Here is a 17,324-nt window from a genome sequence, read left to right on the forward strand (position 1 = left end):
CACATTCCCCACATTATCTCTTCTAGGCACTGTGAGTTCACTATTTTGTAGAATACTGTAAATTCCCAGAACAGTATAAAATTCAAAGTAATCTGAAAGTGGGCTGGAATTAAGAAATTGCCTTTTCCAGCCGGCATAATTTAAAGATGTGAAGACAGAGCTCCAACATCTTGGAGGGTCAAGGCCTCAGTCCGGCCTTCCGACTCGTCCCCTCAACAGTGCTCTTCTCCTTACTGCCCAAGGGGATGCAGTCATTGATATCAAAGTACTATCCAAAGATAAATTCTTCTTGGCCATCTGCCATTTTGAACCACCACCAACAGCTGTTCAGAGAGAAATAATCTGAGAGTTAAATGTACTTCACTTGGAAACTAAAGTAGAAACAACTCAGGTTCTTCTTGGTCTCCCTTCTTGCTCTGGGAGCCTCCCAGGAACACAGGATTAGGAATAAAAGACAGTCAATGTGTCTTTTACTGGCCTTTCATCTTCCCTCTTTCCATGTGAACAAAATCCACCCTGCTCACTATATCACCTGTTTTTCTTATAAATTGATCAATAACCTCCTTTCTTCACCTAAGAATGAACCAACAATGAGAAATATACCCACCAACAGTCATCACTTTCCTACTGCAGACTCCTATCCTTTCTCCTGCTCTGAAGGTTCTAAATATAGTTCAGGTTCCTGCTATTTCTCATCTTGCTGTCTTTGCAGACCATAAGTTCCAAAGGCATGTTTCTGTTGTTTTATTATGTGGTGTGACAATGGGAAGAGTAATTCTTCTGACTACATCCACAATTAAAATGAGATTCAGACATGGTAACATATGTGACGGCACTTTGTAAATTGTGAAGTTTAAGATAAAGTAGTGCCCCTATTGTATTAGAATGATCAAGCATCCCTAATTGCTCATAACAACACAAGTAAGTAAAAAGTTTCTAGGAAATTACAGCCCGCGTTAGAGATTTAACTAATCTTAAAAGAAATTAGCCTTCTGATATAACCCAGAAAGGAAAAGAAGTAGCACCAAACATTCAGCAAATCATATATTTGTCAACGGTTATTTTTACTTAAAAGAAGTTTAATAAGTGTATATTTCAAAAACATGCTCAATTTCAGAACAAATTACCTTCATAATATAAATTCTTCATTGCTACTTTTGGACACGATTGGCTATCTGTCAATACCACATGATTAAAACCCACTGCTTTAAAAATGTATCCTGAGTTAAAGTAAAATTATTACAGCTTTCTTAATATTGTCCGCATATGCCTGAGAGACTTACTTAGGTTAGGCACTCAAATAAGATTCTATTCTGTTTAAGTCAACATAAAAGAAACTAATCAAAATAGCTAGTAAAACAAAAGAAAACTCAGTCTTTCTAACAGCTTAGTTCTAAATTAAAATATACATATTGAGCCCACACAGAATAACATTTTGTACTGTCAAATAAACATTCATCTAAGAATGTACACATTCACCGAAATTTAAATAATATTGAGAGTTGTAGTGTTACTCCTATTCTGTAAGATCAGCTAGGCTTGATGTATAGTAGTTAAAATTCCATGGGATAAAAATAAATGAACTCCATCAAAAAAACTGTCTTTCTTCATAAATATCAATAGTCTGCCCCCCAAAAAAGAAGCATCCCTTTTCATGGCAATACAAACTCACTTTAACTCAGGATGAAAACACTAGAAAAAATACTTGGTGACTCTGCACTTTACTCATGCCTTTATTTTTTAAGCCATCTAATGAGGCACAGCACAATCTCCAAATAAAAGATGTTAATCAAACCTACCCAGAGAAGGACCACATCATGAAACTATACTCCATTCCTGTATCTTAATTCTGCTTTCTCTATTTCTACATCCAAAAAAGCAAGCATAGCTAATACCTATATATATCCCTTAACATTTTATATGAATATCATTCTAAAAAATGTTAAAACCATATAGGTAATTATAATTTAGTGAAGTCCGGCATCATCTTTAAAATGGCACTTAATAAAATACCTTACTAGGCCTGATGAAACAGAGGTACCTTTAGCTAGATACCTGTTATTATTAATAAACCACTGACATCACAACCAAATCATGTATTTAAGCATTTTCTTTCAAGCCTCAGTTCCTTAAAATTAAACAAAAAATTTTAAAACAACAAAAACAAGCTTTTAAGTCGTTTCTAATTTACAATTACAATAAAGCTACCTTTATTTTCCCTTGAGGGATAAAAAATTTTCCTACATAATGTTGACTTCAAACATTGTATTGGTCTCCAAGTAATATCAAGTTAACTCTCAACACACACTATTTCAATATTCTATAGAATTAAAGTTAGGACTGGTCATTGGTCCCTTGTAAGTGCTACTGAAACCCTTTTACTCAAACACAATCACCAGTAAAACATTTAGATATGTATTTTTAAAACTTGGATATATTTAAATAAACAGAGGCAACTTACAAACAATGCTCCAACAGATGTCTGTGAAATATTCCATATTTATTTTTACTTTCAGCCCTGTTATTGTCCATCAAACTGTAATCTAGCTTTACATCACTTTTGCTACTTATTAATAGCTCTAGTCAAAATACACATGAACAGAATTCACTTAAAAAGAAAAAAAAAGGTAACATGCTAAAGACATGTTGCTTTATCACTCAAGAATATATACAGAAGCACCAAAGATGTACCTGTGGCCGTAAATGATCTAACTGCCAAATCAATGAATGTCCAGGCAAATAACATAAGAAAACTAAGTGTCATCTTTTAAAATTCCAACACTCATAAAGCATAAAGTCAATGTAATATGATAAACCTTAAGAAATCATGATCATACCCAGACACAGAACCAAAGGTTAATCACAACATTTGAATCACCAAAGAAAAAAAATCGTAATTAAAACAACTCACTTTATATAGTATCTTGCACCTTCAAAAGTATACGCTTCTTCCCAGCCAGTAGGCAAATCTAAAAAACATACATTTCGCAGTTAGTATGACTTCAACGGTACAGCACAGTAAGTTTCAAACCATTTTAATTATTCTTTTTTATGATCAGCCATTTATTAAGTCACTAACCAAAAAAAAAAAGCACTAGACTGATAATAAAACTCACAGCAGATAAAATATCACTTTGGGGAAAATGGTAATTCAAATGTAAAGCCACCGGAAAAGTATCAACAGTATTAGAGGTTATCTGACATAATTATACACTTTGATCAGAGTGAAGAGGAACTACGCTCTGGCAGCCAGAAAAGCAAAGAGATGCCTTCTAATCCTAGGTAAATACCCTTGAACGGTAGGCCAGAAAGCCCCCAAAATCAAAGAAGAAGACTACGTACGCATAAAAGGTAACACCCACTTCTTCGTAGCTATGTTGTGTCTATTTAAAACCATATCTTCCAGCTACATAAGTGAATCCATCTAGAAGTGTAACCGATGAGAAAGAACTTCCTAAGTACTTAATTCCGGGGAAAGAAATCTGACATCACATACTTACACATGTGTGTCTCTGCAGACTTGACTTTAAAAGACGTCAAGTTTCAAGTAATAAACCTGGCAGTAATGCAGGTGAATCATGGTAACATTCTGTGCTACATACTACTGACAAACGACCAGTGGCTTGGATTTAATCATAATACCGCTCTGAAATAAAAAAGCAATCGTGTGTACAAACCCAAAGCAAAATAAACCAAACCGGAAAAAAATCAAGATCGTCTCTCAAAAATAAAATTAACCTGAAATCATATAATAAGATTTTTCTGAGGTGTGAATGTTATCAAATCTGTGAGGGTAAATAGGATAAAAGATTTATATTTCACAGAGGCAAAATAATCACGGAATAATTCCTTGAGACGATGAGGCTAAATAATCTAAACATCATATTGTCTCCTGTGACACAAACCTGTCACTATCCATACGGCAAAGAGGCCGTCAAAGCTGACGTATGTATGCAAAACACTGAAATGTACATTTAAGTCAAAGATGACACCGGGGAGTTAAGAAATATGACGGTGTATTAGTCAGAAATGCCTTTAAAAATGTAACCTCATCATGCTTGCTATACCAGCTTTCCCTTTCCTCCTCCACCTTTTTGCACATTTGGAGATATTAGTCACTTCGCTGAACTCTAGAATCTAATAGAGAAGGCAGGCTTGTTCAATATCCTGGCAACTTTAAGAGAGAATCTCAGAGTTGCAGAGGAAGTATCCCGGAGGCCAAGCTCTAGAGACTGCTGAAGCCGGCCTCACCTTCTACCCAAACTGTTCTCAAGCCTTTCCAATCACCAGAAACAGAGGCAGGCCAGGAAGAGAACACGTTACGGTTTTCGAAGACAGACAAGTTTCAAGAATGTACACAAAGAATGACAAAAGGAAGCCAGACCAGCGCTGAAGCTCCAATCAGCCCTTCTGAGCTCAACCCACAGGCAGCATGCAAACAAGCTACCCGAGGCACCAGGGAGGTCTGCTTCCCCGGCGCCCCTCTCCTATTGGGGCGCCAATGCCCACACGCGGGACGCCTCGTAGCACCCCCACCGCCTCCCGGCGGCGTGTGCGACCTCGGTGCCGCCGCCGGGGACTTTGAATCGGGCTGGCCAGCAACGGCAGCTGCAGCTGCCTCCTCCGGCCCCGACTGCTCCTCCGGCGGCACGAGGGAAAGCGCGCAGATCTCCCAAGCCGCCCTGTCGCGGAGAGGATCGCGGCACCCCCAAACTCCTCTCCTCCTCCATCAGCCGCCTACCCACAACTCCCACCTCGGGAGGAGGAAGCCGCCCAGGAGGAGGCAGCTCCCGGGGACGAGGGGGAGGATGTGGGTACATTCTCCCGGCGGACAAGAGGCAGGGTCCCGGGCTGCAGGAGGGGAGTGGGAGAGGACTTCCTAACGGTGGATAGGGGGCGAGGTGGGGGGGCCGGCGAGCGGTAGGAGGACCCAGGAGTGGCCGCGGGAGGAAAAACTCAGGATCCCAGATTTCCCGGGCGGAGGGGACTGGGCCACCCAGGGGCGTGAGGGGAGACCAGGTTGGGATGGGACACAGGGCGCCGTGGGCTAGTGGCGATCAAAGGCGGAGGAGCGGGGCGTCCGGAGACTCGAGGGAAGTCCCCCCCCCCACCCCGGCCCCTCTACCTGCCGCCGCCCCTGCCGGCCTCCGCCCCTCCTCGCCGCCTCCCGGGCACGGCGGCTCGGGGCAGGTTGCCGGCAGGAGGCGGGCGGCCCGGGCTCTGCCGCCTCCTCCCGGCGGAGCCCAACTCCGCTCGGGCCCGGCCGGGCTCGGCGTTACCTGTGCTCTGCCGCCGGTGCCCGGTGACCACGGCCTCGCCGGTGACGGGGTGCAGCCAGGTGGTGCTCTTCGCCTCCTCGCTGCAGGGGTGAGAGAAGGGGCCGAGACCGCGCGTGAGTGCGGGCGCGGGAGGAGCCGAGGGCGCCGGAGCGGCACCCACCGGCTCGCTCGCCCCCTGGGGCCAACCTCCCGCCCCCTCGGGCCCCTCGCGCCATCCCCGGCTCTTTACTTGATGAAGAAGACTCGGCCGCCCCGGGTGATCCCGTAAGTCCAGGAGTGGGGCAGGGAGCAGACCCACTCCAGGTTCAGATCCGCCGCCATGTCTGATCCCCAGCCGCCGCCGCCGCCGCCTTCTCCTGCTGCCGCCGCGGCTGCCGAGGGAGGAGGGAGCGAGCGAGCGAACCAGCGGAGGGAGCGCGGCGCGAGCGCGGCCGGAGCGCGCCTCCCCGGCCCGGCGCGGCCCCGCGCGCGCCCTACCCTCTCGGGCGGCGCCCGCCCCGCCGCCCCGGCTGGGTCGGGCCCGCGCCGCCGTCGCCGCCCCTCCGCATCCTCCGCGGCCGCCGGCCTGCAGCCCGCCCCGCCGCGCGCTCGGGGGATGGGCGAGCGGCGCCGCGCCCCCGGACGGACCCCTCCCCCTCGCCCCCGCCGCCGGAGCGAAGGTTCCGGGATCGATTGGAAAACAACAAAAACAAAACGCAAAACGTCCTGCCCCGCCCCCCCCCCCCCCCCCCCCGCGCCCACCTCCCTCCCACCCACCCCGGGCTTTGCCTAAAGGTTTCCCAGCCCCTGGCGCGATTCAAAGGGAGCGTAATCCGCGCACCCGTGATTGCTCTCTCTTTAAGACGAGAGAAACACAGCAGCTGAGCTTTGTTTTATAAGGGCTATTGGGTATCCAAGAGATTTCTCCAAAGAATATATTTTTTTCCCAAAAAAATTATATGTATATATATATATATATCGCTTTAAAATGGAAAGCCGTTTCTGTTGAAGCTCACGGAAGGTTTTTCCTATTTGTGTTTTGTGTGCCAGATATCAAAGGTTTGACGAGTTGCCGTGGACCCAATGATATAGGAGTGGATTCAGACTTGACAAGTTTGCCTCGTCCTAGATCCCTTAAATCATATGATGTTTTACAAAATACAAACTTGTCTTTTTCTCTTACTTTTTTTTAAGATTCACTTACTTATCAATCTGAATTTCTACTTTCTCCTATCTCATAAATTACAATAATAGCTAACTTTACTGAGTCCTTTTGACCGTGTACATTTTTAAGTCCCTACAACAGCCCTGTAGATGCTGTTATAATCCCCATTTTACAGATGGGAAAAATGAAGTTTAAAGAAACTTGCCCAAGGTCATATCGCTAAGCGGCAAAGCCTGGATTCAAACCGGCTATTAAATTTCGAAAGTCTTTATGTATAATCACATTGCTATTTTAACCCCCCCTCCCCCCGCGGATGTTTTTGAAGAAGAGTAGGGCAGATCTCAAGGCAACCGGGATCCCCCTTAACGTCAGCTAAGAGCACTGGCCTCTTCTCACGGTCTCTGATGCTCAACCACACTAGGAATTGCTTCTGCGTCTTTGCAGCAAGATGACTCATGCAAACAGAATACACAGCTAAATAATAATAGTACTACTTGGTATTCTTATGGCACCTTTTTTCTGACCAGTTTTGGAGGCCTCTGAAGAATTATCTTCCCAGTCGCTCAAAGAGGCAAATATTTTTCAACAGGTATAGAAGCGAAGGCTCGGAAAGGGTAAATGTCCTTGGCCAAAGCAAGATCTAGCAACTCAGGTGGGAGCTTGGATGAGAATGCAGTTTCATTGGACTTTTTCTCTCATACTCTAATTCCCCAAGGCCATTCTGTCTTTAGTGAAAAGGAGTCTGCAATTACTGCTATAATTTTCCTGTCCATCTGCATACATGGAAAAAAATAACATCACTTTAATGTTTTTCTCTTTTCGGTTCCTTTGCATTCTCCTCTTTCATTTCATTACTTCTTGACATCTTATCTCCTGCTCAGTCTCTGGAAAAAATGAGGTTTTTTTTTAATCAATGAATAACTAGCAGGAAATGTTCCACATTACCATCAGTGGTCACAGGATGTAACATAGCAAGAAAATCGAGGGCTATTGACTTTATATTGTGCTATCATTACAGACTGAAAAATCTAAAGTAAATCTTTAATATCATAATAACTTCAGAAATCTAGTACCTGTTAGTGCAGCGATAGCATATGACTTTTTGACTGTGTACTGCTGAGAAGTCATTAAGTTGACCATATGTTGTATGAAGTCTTCTTTTAGCTGTGTATCTTTGATTTACAAGATCCATTAATACAAAGCATATTTCAAAAAGTGATAGAGATTCACTTAATAAAAATATGTATCTTATGAAATCACATTTGCAGTGCTTAAATAGTAACCTAAAATCTTAAGTACAATTCCATATATCCCAAAATATAGGAAAGACAGTAAATAAAAAACAGTGACAATATACAAAATGAGGCGTATACAAAAATGCTCCTGATTTGGGAAAATAATAGCCCTCATGGCTTCCAGGAACAGATAAAAGCAGCTTCATACATTAGACTGTGAGGCACTCTGGATAATTTTCACCGTTAATGAGTAAAGCTGTATTGTTCTTTACGTTTTATTAGAATGTCCTTTCTCTGTATCTTTATTGCCTTACCCAGTTCTGCTTTGCTTTCTAGTTGTGTGTACATGTGTGTTTTCTTCACTGTAGGAGGCAAAGAATCATGTCCTCTCCATTACTGTATCCTTACCGACCTTGAGTTGGTTATTGAATTTCATTTTCTTCCCAGCACTTTGACCTCCCAACAGAGTTATTTCCCAGTAACATATCCCCTTTTTATCACTCTGTACGTCTTCAATAACTGACTCAGACCTAAGCTCATATCCAACCTCTGCATTTTGTTGCATTTTTTTATATTTCCATCTTATGAAACTATTTCATTTCATATATCATGATCTACCTTTTTGAGGAGTATTAGCCTATGACTATTGCAGCTTCTCTGAAAAAAAGAAGAGGTTTAAAAGTACTGAGCACTAAAAGTAAACATCGCTCTGTCCACGCATAGAGGACAATCTTGTCCTAAAGAGCTCCCAGTTCAAATATAACAGAAAAATACACACTGTGACAAGAAAAACTCAAAGGAGAGTTTCTTAAAATATGTGAAAGGAAAGAGAACAAACTGACATGTTAGAAAACAGCAAATCAATTTTCCCCCCTTTAAAGGAAATGATAAAAGCATGAGCTCTGGAAAGCAGAGAAAGAGGCCCTAGATAGAGAAATTTCTTCTTTACTATCAAGAAATATTTCTTACATACACATTAATGTTTATTAAAATCTACCAACAAAGTTTTGGGACTTTAATTCGGTTGTCTTTCCAACTATACTTGTGTTACCTTACATATTTTGTTACATTGTTGGTTCACAAAATAAAGAACATTGTAGGACTTCCCTGGTAGCACAGTGGTTAAGAATCCGCCTGCTAATGTAGGGGACACAGGTTCTATCCCTGGTCCAGGAAGATTCCCACATGCCTCGGAGCAACTAAGCCCGTGTGCCACCACTACTGAGCCTGTGCTCTAGAGCCTGCGAGCTACAACTTCTGAGCCCACACTCCGCAACTACTGAAGCCCGCATGCCTAGAGTCGTTGCTCTCACAAGAGAGACCCGTGCACCACAACAAAGACCACACACAGCCAATAAATAAAAATTAATTAACTTAAAAAAGAATATTGTAAACAGTTCCTTTCATTAGTCAACTATAGAGTGTTATATATCAGGAAAAGTTGTGAGGAAGGGTAAAATAGAGGATACAATTAGCTTAGTGGAAATCTAGGCAGAAAAGATGGAGTTTGAGGGTCTAAAGGGAAGAAAAATAATATTTGGAAGTCAATTTATTAGAGATTCTTCTTCTGTTAAGGAATAAATGGGTAAGAGAGTTGTAGATGAAACGATTTCACTCATTCATCCAATAACCACCTATACGATCCCTACTACATGTGGTGTGCCAGCCACCGTGCTGGGTGAGAGGAATCAAAAGCCTTGGCCTGCTCTGGGTAGCTTAGAAAGGAAGATGGACATGTAAATATTGAAGTAGAGTGTGGAAGTAGCACCTCTATCCTTCTCATAGAAATAAACCTTCTATAGCAGGTGCTTCCTAGGGTGTCCCGTGAACCACTCAAGGCCTATCTCAAACTGCACTCTTTAAATGTTGATGTTTTGGAGAGCTCTTCAATTATAAATGGGGATAATTGAAAGAAATACATAGCGACTCTGCTGCTGACTGATCCCTCTGCTACAGCTGGAGTTCCAGACTAAGTTGGCATCTGCCTGGAGGCTTGGAGACTCAGAGGGATGGATATCAAAAATGTCTTCAAGGAACTTACCACTGAACCTCTGGACTCATTCAAATTAAATACCTTTTCTCTTATCCCAGTCAACAAAGCCTCAATCATGTACTTCTCTCTTTGTTGTAAAAGAAAAAGACCAAAATGCAAATGATAGAGAATTAAAAGAAGTATGTTATAATGCAGGGGCAGGGGACTGGAAAGAGTGAGTCAGGAGTCTAGCTGAATTTTATGCCTGCCTTTGCCGTGAATTAGTGTATGACTTTGAACAAATCATTTAACCTCCATTCCCATCTCAGACCTCTGGATTCTCATCTGTCACATAAGGGCATTGGTCTATTTAGGACATCACATGTGATTCTTTTTTGCTCTAAAGTCGTATGCTTTCATGGGGTGAGCACTGCAACAGCTGAAGCTGGGGATGTTTTGTCACAGTGGACAGACACAAGTAAGATGCCTGCTGCATAGCACTGTTTAGGTTTCTGCTACTCAGATGGTTTGTTAATAGAGAAATTTGGAAGGGAAATTTACAGAGTTCTTTCACACACAGTATCATATTTAACTTGTACATATGGCTCTGTACATAGACATTATCAACATATTATAAACAAGAAAATGGGCTCTGTGAAGATATTATGTAATCTAGCCAACAAGCAGCAAACTTCGAGCTTAAACCTGGTCATTTGGACATTAGATTTCAAATTCTGTCCATGAGGGATTCCCTTCCTAGCCAAGCTTCATTCACTCGGTCTCTTCCTTCCCTGCAATTGCTCTCTACCTGCTGCAGCCGGTGCCACGGTGTCACTGCATCTGCTCTTCTGAGTCACCAGTGTCCCTCCCAAGGGCTGCCAAGTCCAGTGGATACTTTCAGCTCCAAGCTTGTTTGACCTCCCTGCTGTATTCATATGTCACCACTTCCATCCTTGAAACTTTCCGCTTTTGGGTTTCTTGATGCCACTTCCTTGTTCTCCTCCAGCTCTTTGCTCTAGACCATCTGCAGCACAGTCACCAGGAAGCTTGTTTCAGTACTGATTCCTGGGCCTCTCCCAGATCCATTCGACCAGAACCTCTGAGGATTACACCAAGGAGTCGGCATCTAACAACCATTTTGATGATTTTTATGTATACTAATGTATATAAAACCAATGCCCTGTGTGACAATAGTTCCTAAATCTTATTTCCAGCCTAGACCGCTCTCCTGAGTTCTAGACCGTATATCAAATTTCCTTCTAGACATGTTCCTTCTGGAATATTCCTTCTGGGTGGTCCTCCAGTACTCAAATTCAACATTTCCAAACAAGTCACTTTTCCTCCAAATATTTGCACCACCCTATGTGTTCCCCTCTTAGTGAATGGTACCAGCATCCAAACAAACATCCACGTCAGAAACTTCAGAATCATCCTCGCACAACCAGTCAGTTAATAATTATTCATTGAATGTATCACCAAGTTACCCTCTTCCTCATTTCTCATATCCTACTATGAGCATTCGCCACCCCTACCAGAATGATCTTTTTAAAAATGCAAATCTGATTATGTTCCTTTCTTGCAGAAAATCCTCTTGTGGCTCAAAAAACTTAGAAGACAAATCCAAAGGCTGTTGCCTGGCATTCGAGACCCTTCTTGATCTGAGCCCTGCCCACCTACCTGGTCACCAGACGGAGCAGCCTACTGTTCTCTGAACAAGCCAGGCTCTTTCGAGGCTCTGTCCATGCTACTCTCTCTCCCTAGTATGTCCTCTTCTCTGCTTACTTAACAAACTCCTACTTATGTTTACATTCTTAGCTCAAGACTTACTTCTGCTAAGAAACCATCCCAGAGGGACTTCCTTGGGGGTCCAGTCATTAAGACTCTGAGCTTCCACTGTAGGGGGCACTGGTTCTATCCCTGGTTGAGGAGCTAAGATCCTGCAGGCATCGCGGCCTGGCCCCCCACTCCCCCTCCCCCCAAAAAAGGAAGGAACCATCTCTGATTCCTTTGGGCCAACAAGCGATTCCTTCTGCCATGTTCCCACATTTTCTCTACTGAATTGTTCATGTAGTCTGCATCTCTTTCTCCTCCCTAACTCCCTAAATGGAAACCTTTTATTTACCTTTATCACCTAGAATTCAATAAACGTTACTTACGTGAATGAATAATAGTGCTGATATATACATAGTGCCCTATATTTTATGAAGCACTCCTTACTTGATACTTATTTCTGTTTTTATTACTGCAACTTGCCAGTGAGTCATGTTTCTTTCCTTTCTTAGATTTAACATTCTCTTCAGCTTTTTATAGAATATCCCATATAGACGAGAAAAAAAAAATGACATGGGCCCAAAACTGGCATAGCAATGTATGAAAATAGCTGCTTTCTATAGAGTTGTCTACCTGGCTTAAAGAATACTAAGGTTTGTAGTTCTATTGAGTGAGATATTGAAGGACAGAAAGGACTCAACATTGTCTGTAATTTGGAGACAATTGAATGTAAGTTCATCCTAGAAAAGGGGCCCTATGGAGCCTTTTTTTGAATATAAGTTCTTCCTAGAAAAAGTAATATTAATAACAAGTAATATGTAGTATTAGAAAATCTATGTAGTATTAGTATCTTAGAAAATCAGATACTGTAGTTGAATGAACTGGAGGGAAAAACAAGGAAACTTACAATCACTAATTATGTGTATGGCTATAAGTGAAAAATGTTATCAGATCTCATTCCCTAAGCCCAAGGAATAAACAAAAGAAAGCAGGGGAGTCATTTTCTCCCTCATCTTTAGTGTTTTACTCTCTGAATAGACAATTTTTCTTTAATGTTTTCAGTCACCACTTGCTTAAAGCAAGAAATTTTTCCCCACCAGCTCGTATCTTATTACAGAAGCTTATGTACACACACATGTATATGTATATGTTTGATTTTTAACCAGTTTTCCTCAGTTTCCAATTTATCATTTATGTTTCAGTTACATGTAGAATTATATAAATAGTAATCTAAAATAGAATGTCTGTAGCTAATTGTAATATATCATATAGTCCCAATTAAGGAAAATGTAATGTGAATGCAAATTTTTGCATTATGATAGGCACTGCCTTGTATATAGTTAGTATTCAACAAGTGTTTAGTAACTGAATGAACCATAACATAACAGTGTACAGTGCCATGGGAAAAGAAACCTGGAGACCTTTTAACAAAGCTCTTCTATTGTGGATACATTTATCTTAAGACCAAGCAGTGGTAAATTCAGAAGTATCTCAACAGTTGAATTTCTGATCTGAAGGACATGCATGTTTGACCTAAGAAAATTAAGAAAAAATTATTAATAGTTACACAGGAAATAAATAGGTTTGAAATGAAAAGGGCTTTAAGAAACCATATCAGCTTAAATTTCTCTCTTTTTGCAAAGTTGTGTACGGGTAACAGAGGAGGGGAAAGGAGAAACAGCCATGGAACTCATTTTGGTGACAGTCTTGTTGTCCACTGGAGGCCTGCCCCACTAGAACTGCATAGGGTATAAACCTAAGAAACAGCGTTGGTTATAGGCATGTGTGTTATTCTGTTCCAGGTGCGCCATTCTGAGCCCAACTTTATCATTCGTATAGAAATAGAAATAGATCTTTATGTTTTTTACCAGAGTATTTTAAGAAAGTTTTTGGGGAAGCAATCTTGACAATAGGGTGATTTTAGAATTTTTATAATTGTCATAACATTCATCATCAACAAAATGCAATGAATTCTAAATTTGTCAGCCATATTTAATATGCTTGGAAGATTAGATGATATTCTAAATGTTGATGAAAATAAAAGAATCGCTTCTGTTCATAAGCAAAAAGTAAGGTGCTAAATATTTTGATAGCTGGAGAAATTCTCTTTATACTATTACTCTTTGGTAACTACCTTTATTACATTTGATTAGAGATGCTTTATCTGCAGTTTACTTATTTACCCAATTTAAGTCAGACAATTTTCATGAATCTAATAATATGTCGCACCTTAGGCTAGGGATACTTGGGATAGAAAGAAATACAAATTCTCAAGCCAGTACAGTCCCTCAAGGCATTTCAGTCAAGTTGGGGTGGGAGGGAATGGAGAGGAGATAAACAAATATTATATTGGTAATAAATGATATGATAGATACTGCACAAGGCGGAAGAAAGCTTGTAAAAAGGGCATCCATCTTGCAACCATGAGGGAGGTCTTCCTGGAGAAAGTGTTACCTCAGTTTTGTTGTTAAAAAACACTACCTCTACAAGGATTTCTTTTTTTTTTAATCTTTTTTTTTATTGAAGTATAGTTGATTTACAATGTCATGTTAATTACTGCTGTACAGCAAAGTGACTCAGTTATGCATATATATGTATATATATATATAATTTCCATTGTGGTTTATCACAGGATATTGAATATATTTCCCTGTGCTATACAGTTAGGACCTTGTTGTTTATCCATCCTATATATACCAGTTTGCATCTGCTAATCCCAAACTCCCAACCATCCCTCTCTTACCCCACTCCCCCTTGGCAAACATCAGTCTATTCTCTGTGTCCCTGATTCTGTTTCTGTTTCATAGATAGGTTCATTTGTGTCATATTTTAGATTCCACATATAAGTGATATCATATGGTATTTGTCTTTCTCTTTCTGACTTACTTTACTTAGTATGATAATCTCTAGTTGCATCCATGTTGGTGAAAATGGCATTGTTTCATTCTTTGTTTTAATGGCTGAGTAGTATTCCATTGTATATATGGTCCAAATCTGTTTTATCCATTCATCTGTCAAGGGACATTTAGGTTGTTTCCATGTCTTGGCTATTGTAAACTGTGCTGCTTTGAACATGTATCTTTTTGAATTATAGTTTTGTCTGGATATATGCCCAGGAGCGGGATTGCTGGATCATATGGTAATTCTATTTTTAGTTTTCTGCGGAACCTCTATACTGTTTTCCACAGTGGCTGCACCAACTTACATTCCCTCCAGCAGTGTAGGAGGATTCCCTTTTCTCCACACCCTCTGCAGCATTTGTTATTTGTAAATTTTTTGATGATGGCCCTTCTGACTGGCATGAAGTGGCACCTCATGGTAGTTCTGATTTGCATTTCTCTAACAATTAGTGGTGTTGAGCATCTTTTCATGTGCCTATTGGCTATCTGTATTTCTTCTTTGGAGAAATGTCTTTTTAGGTCTTCTGCCCATTTTTCAATTGGGTTGTTTATTTTTTTTGTTGTTGAGTTTTATGTGCTGTGTGTATATTTTGGAAATTAAGCCCTTGTCAGTCGCATCGTTTGCAAATATTTTCTCCCATTCTGTAGGCTGTCTTTTTGTTTTGTTTATGGTTTCCTTTGCTTCGCAGAAGCTTGTAAGTTTGATTAGGTCCCCTTTGTTTACTTTTGGTTTTATTTCTATTGCCTTGGGAGAAGGATTTCTAAAAATTGGTAAATTATAGCGTAAGCTAACTCTGCCCTCCTTCCCCTCTCCTCTAGCTTAATTAGAGTATTAGGTACTAGAGGTTCGGGGCCATGCATGGCAGAAATTGATAATTTACCCAACATCCCTTCTCCCCTCTCAGATCCCCCCTGATTTTTTTTGTTGGATACATGGATGCATGAACTAAAGACATATTGGTTGGGTTTTGGTGAATAGAATGGAAAAAGAGAAATGTATGGCAGATTATGGGAAATTTCCTTAAAAGATGGTTGGCAAATACTTGGTTCTGCTTTATTTCCTCTTCTTCAATCTGTTGCTTGGGATGTGGATGGGATGACTGTACCTGCATCTGGGATGAAGAAGACAAAGGCTACACCCTAGGGATGCAGAGCAGACACCTGGATGTAGCCTGGGTCCCTAAGGACTTCAGGCAGCAGCACCAACATAACAGCTCCAAACTGCTTCCTTCAGACTGACAAGTGAGAGAGAAATTAAATTCTATTTTGATTAAGTTAATGCTGTTTGGGGGAGGGGGTATCTGCTGCTGCTCCCAGCTCAACCTAATCTTATCTGATGTATCATGTCCATCTTACCAGCACTTACCACACACAGCCTAGTACATGTCAGATAATCAATAACTTTTTGAATGAATGAATGGATGTGTGAATCTCCACACACACATCAAAATTACTTACAAAAGGTCAGTCGGAGCGCGCGGCGGCGGCGGCGGCGCACCGTGGAGCGAGGCGCGGCGGCGGCGAGGAGCTGGAGGAGGGGCATGGAGCCGCCGCGGGCCTGAAAAAAAAATATTAAAAAAAAAAAAAAAATTACTTACAAAATTACACAAAATTTGCCTCAGTCAGACGGGCGCGGAGACCCTTCTGGAAGTAACATCACGATGGCTGCCCAAGGAGAACCCCAAGTTCAGTTCAAACTTGTATTGGTGGGTGATGGTGGTACTGGAAAAACTACGTTTGTGAAGCATCATCTGACTGGTGAATTTGAGAAGAAGTATGTAGCTACCTTGGGTGTTGAGGTCCACCCCCTCGTGTTCCATACCAACAGAGGACCTATTAAGTTCAATGTGCTGGATACAGCTGGTCAGGAGAAGTTTGGCGGACTGAGAGATGGCTATTACATCCAAGCTCAGTGTGCCATTATAATGTTTGATGTCACATCGAGAGTTACTTACAAGAATGTGCCCAACTGGCATAGAGATCTGGTACGAGTGTGTGAGAACATCCCCATCACACGATGTGTGGCAACAAAGTGGATATTAAGGACAGAAAGGTTAAGGCAAAGTCAATTGTCTTCCACCGAAAGAAGAATCTTCAGTACTATGACATTTCTGCCAAAAGTAACTACAACTTTGAAAAGCCCTTCCTCTGGCTTGCTAGAAAACTGATCGGAGACCCTAACCTGGAGTTTGTCGCCATGCCTGCTCTCGCCCCGCCAGAGGTGGTCATGGACCCAGCCTTGGCAGCACAGTACGAGCACGATCTAGAGGTTGCTCAGACAACTGCCCTCCCGGATGAAGATGATGACCTGTGAGAAAGCGAAGCTGGAGCCCAGCGTCAGAAGTCTAGTTTTATAGGCAACTGTCCTGTGATGTCGGTGGTGCAGCGTGTTTGCCACTTTATTATATAGCTGAGCAGAACATGTGCTTAATCTTTGGGATGCTGAAGGAGATGAATGGGCTTCGGAGTCAATGTGGCAGTTAAAAAAAAAAAAACCTTCATTTTTTGGACCTGCATATTTAGGTGTTTTGGAACCCAGTTGTTTCCTCCTAGAGTTTCAAATAGAAGACTGCTGCGGTCACATCACAACGTTCAGTTTGTTACTGTCATTCCCATTCCTCTTCGTTTAGAATCAGAATAAAGTTGTATTTCAAATATCTAAGCAAGCGAGCTCATCCCTTGTTTAAATGAGCATTTTAAAACCACTAACGGAGAGTTGTGCCACGTTAATATTTGAATTGCCTTTGCTCTTACCACTTAATTTGAAGTCTATTAGGTTGAAATCTTTGATTTTCTGTACATTTGAATCATTTCACACAAATGAAATGACAGATCAACAGTATTGTATTTGGGAAGTTAAGAGGTATAAATACTGTCAGCGCAGTTAGGCTAAAATAATGTCTACCCCCCCGCGCCTTTTGGCCCACACAGTGTCACCTAGGGAAGAGCTTGTTTGAGATTTATGTGACCTGTCAGAATAAAAGTGGTACCTGTTTTAGACGTTCCTATTAGAGACTTTAAGAA

The 17,324-nt window shown here is 41.6% G+C and overlaps 1 protein-coding gene and 1 pseudogene across 3 annotated transcripts in view; one reads left to right on the top strand and one right to left on the bottom strand.

Moving 5' to 3' along the window:
- Positions 1 to 5,729, bottom strand: part of PLEKHA5 (pleckstrin homology domain containing A5) — a 233,168-nt gene extending 227,439 nt beyond the window's left edge. For all 3 annotated transcript variants that reach the window (XM_057703988.1, XM_057703991.1, XM_057703990.1), the window contains exons 1-3: positions 5,509 to 5,729; positions 5,280 to 5,359; positions 2,912 to 2,969 (exon numbers count right to left, since the gene is read on the bottom strand). In XM_057703988.1, coding sequence (XP_057559971.1) covers positions 2,912 to 2,969; positions 5,280 to 5,359; positions 5,509 to 5,600 — 230 coding nt within the window. In that variant the 5' untranslated portion in view covers positions 5,601 to 5,729. The remainder of the gene's footprint in view (positions 1 to 2,911; positions 2,970 to 5,279; positions 5,360 to 5,508) is intronic.
- Positions 5,730 to 15,933: 10,204 nt separating this feature from the next.
- Positions 15,934 to 17,006, top strand: LOC130833884 (GTP-binding nuclear protein Ran-like; annotated as a pseudogene).
- Positions 17,007 to 17,324: the final 318 nt, after the last annotated feature.

Source organism: Hippopotamus amphibius, chromosome 12 (genome assembly GCF_030028045.1).
Source record: "Hippopotamus amphibius kiboko isolate mHipAmp2 chromosome 12, mHipAmp2.hap2, whole genome shotgun sequence".
Classification (NCBI taxonomy): domain Eukaryota; kingdom Metazoa; phylum Chordata; class Mammalia; order Artiodactyla; family Hippopotamidae; genus Hippopotamus; species Hippopotamus amphibius.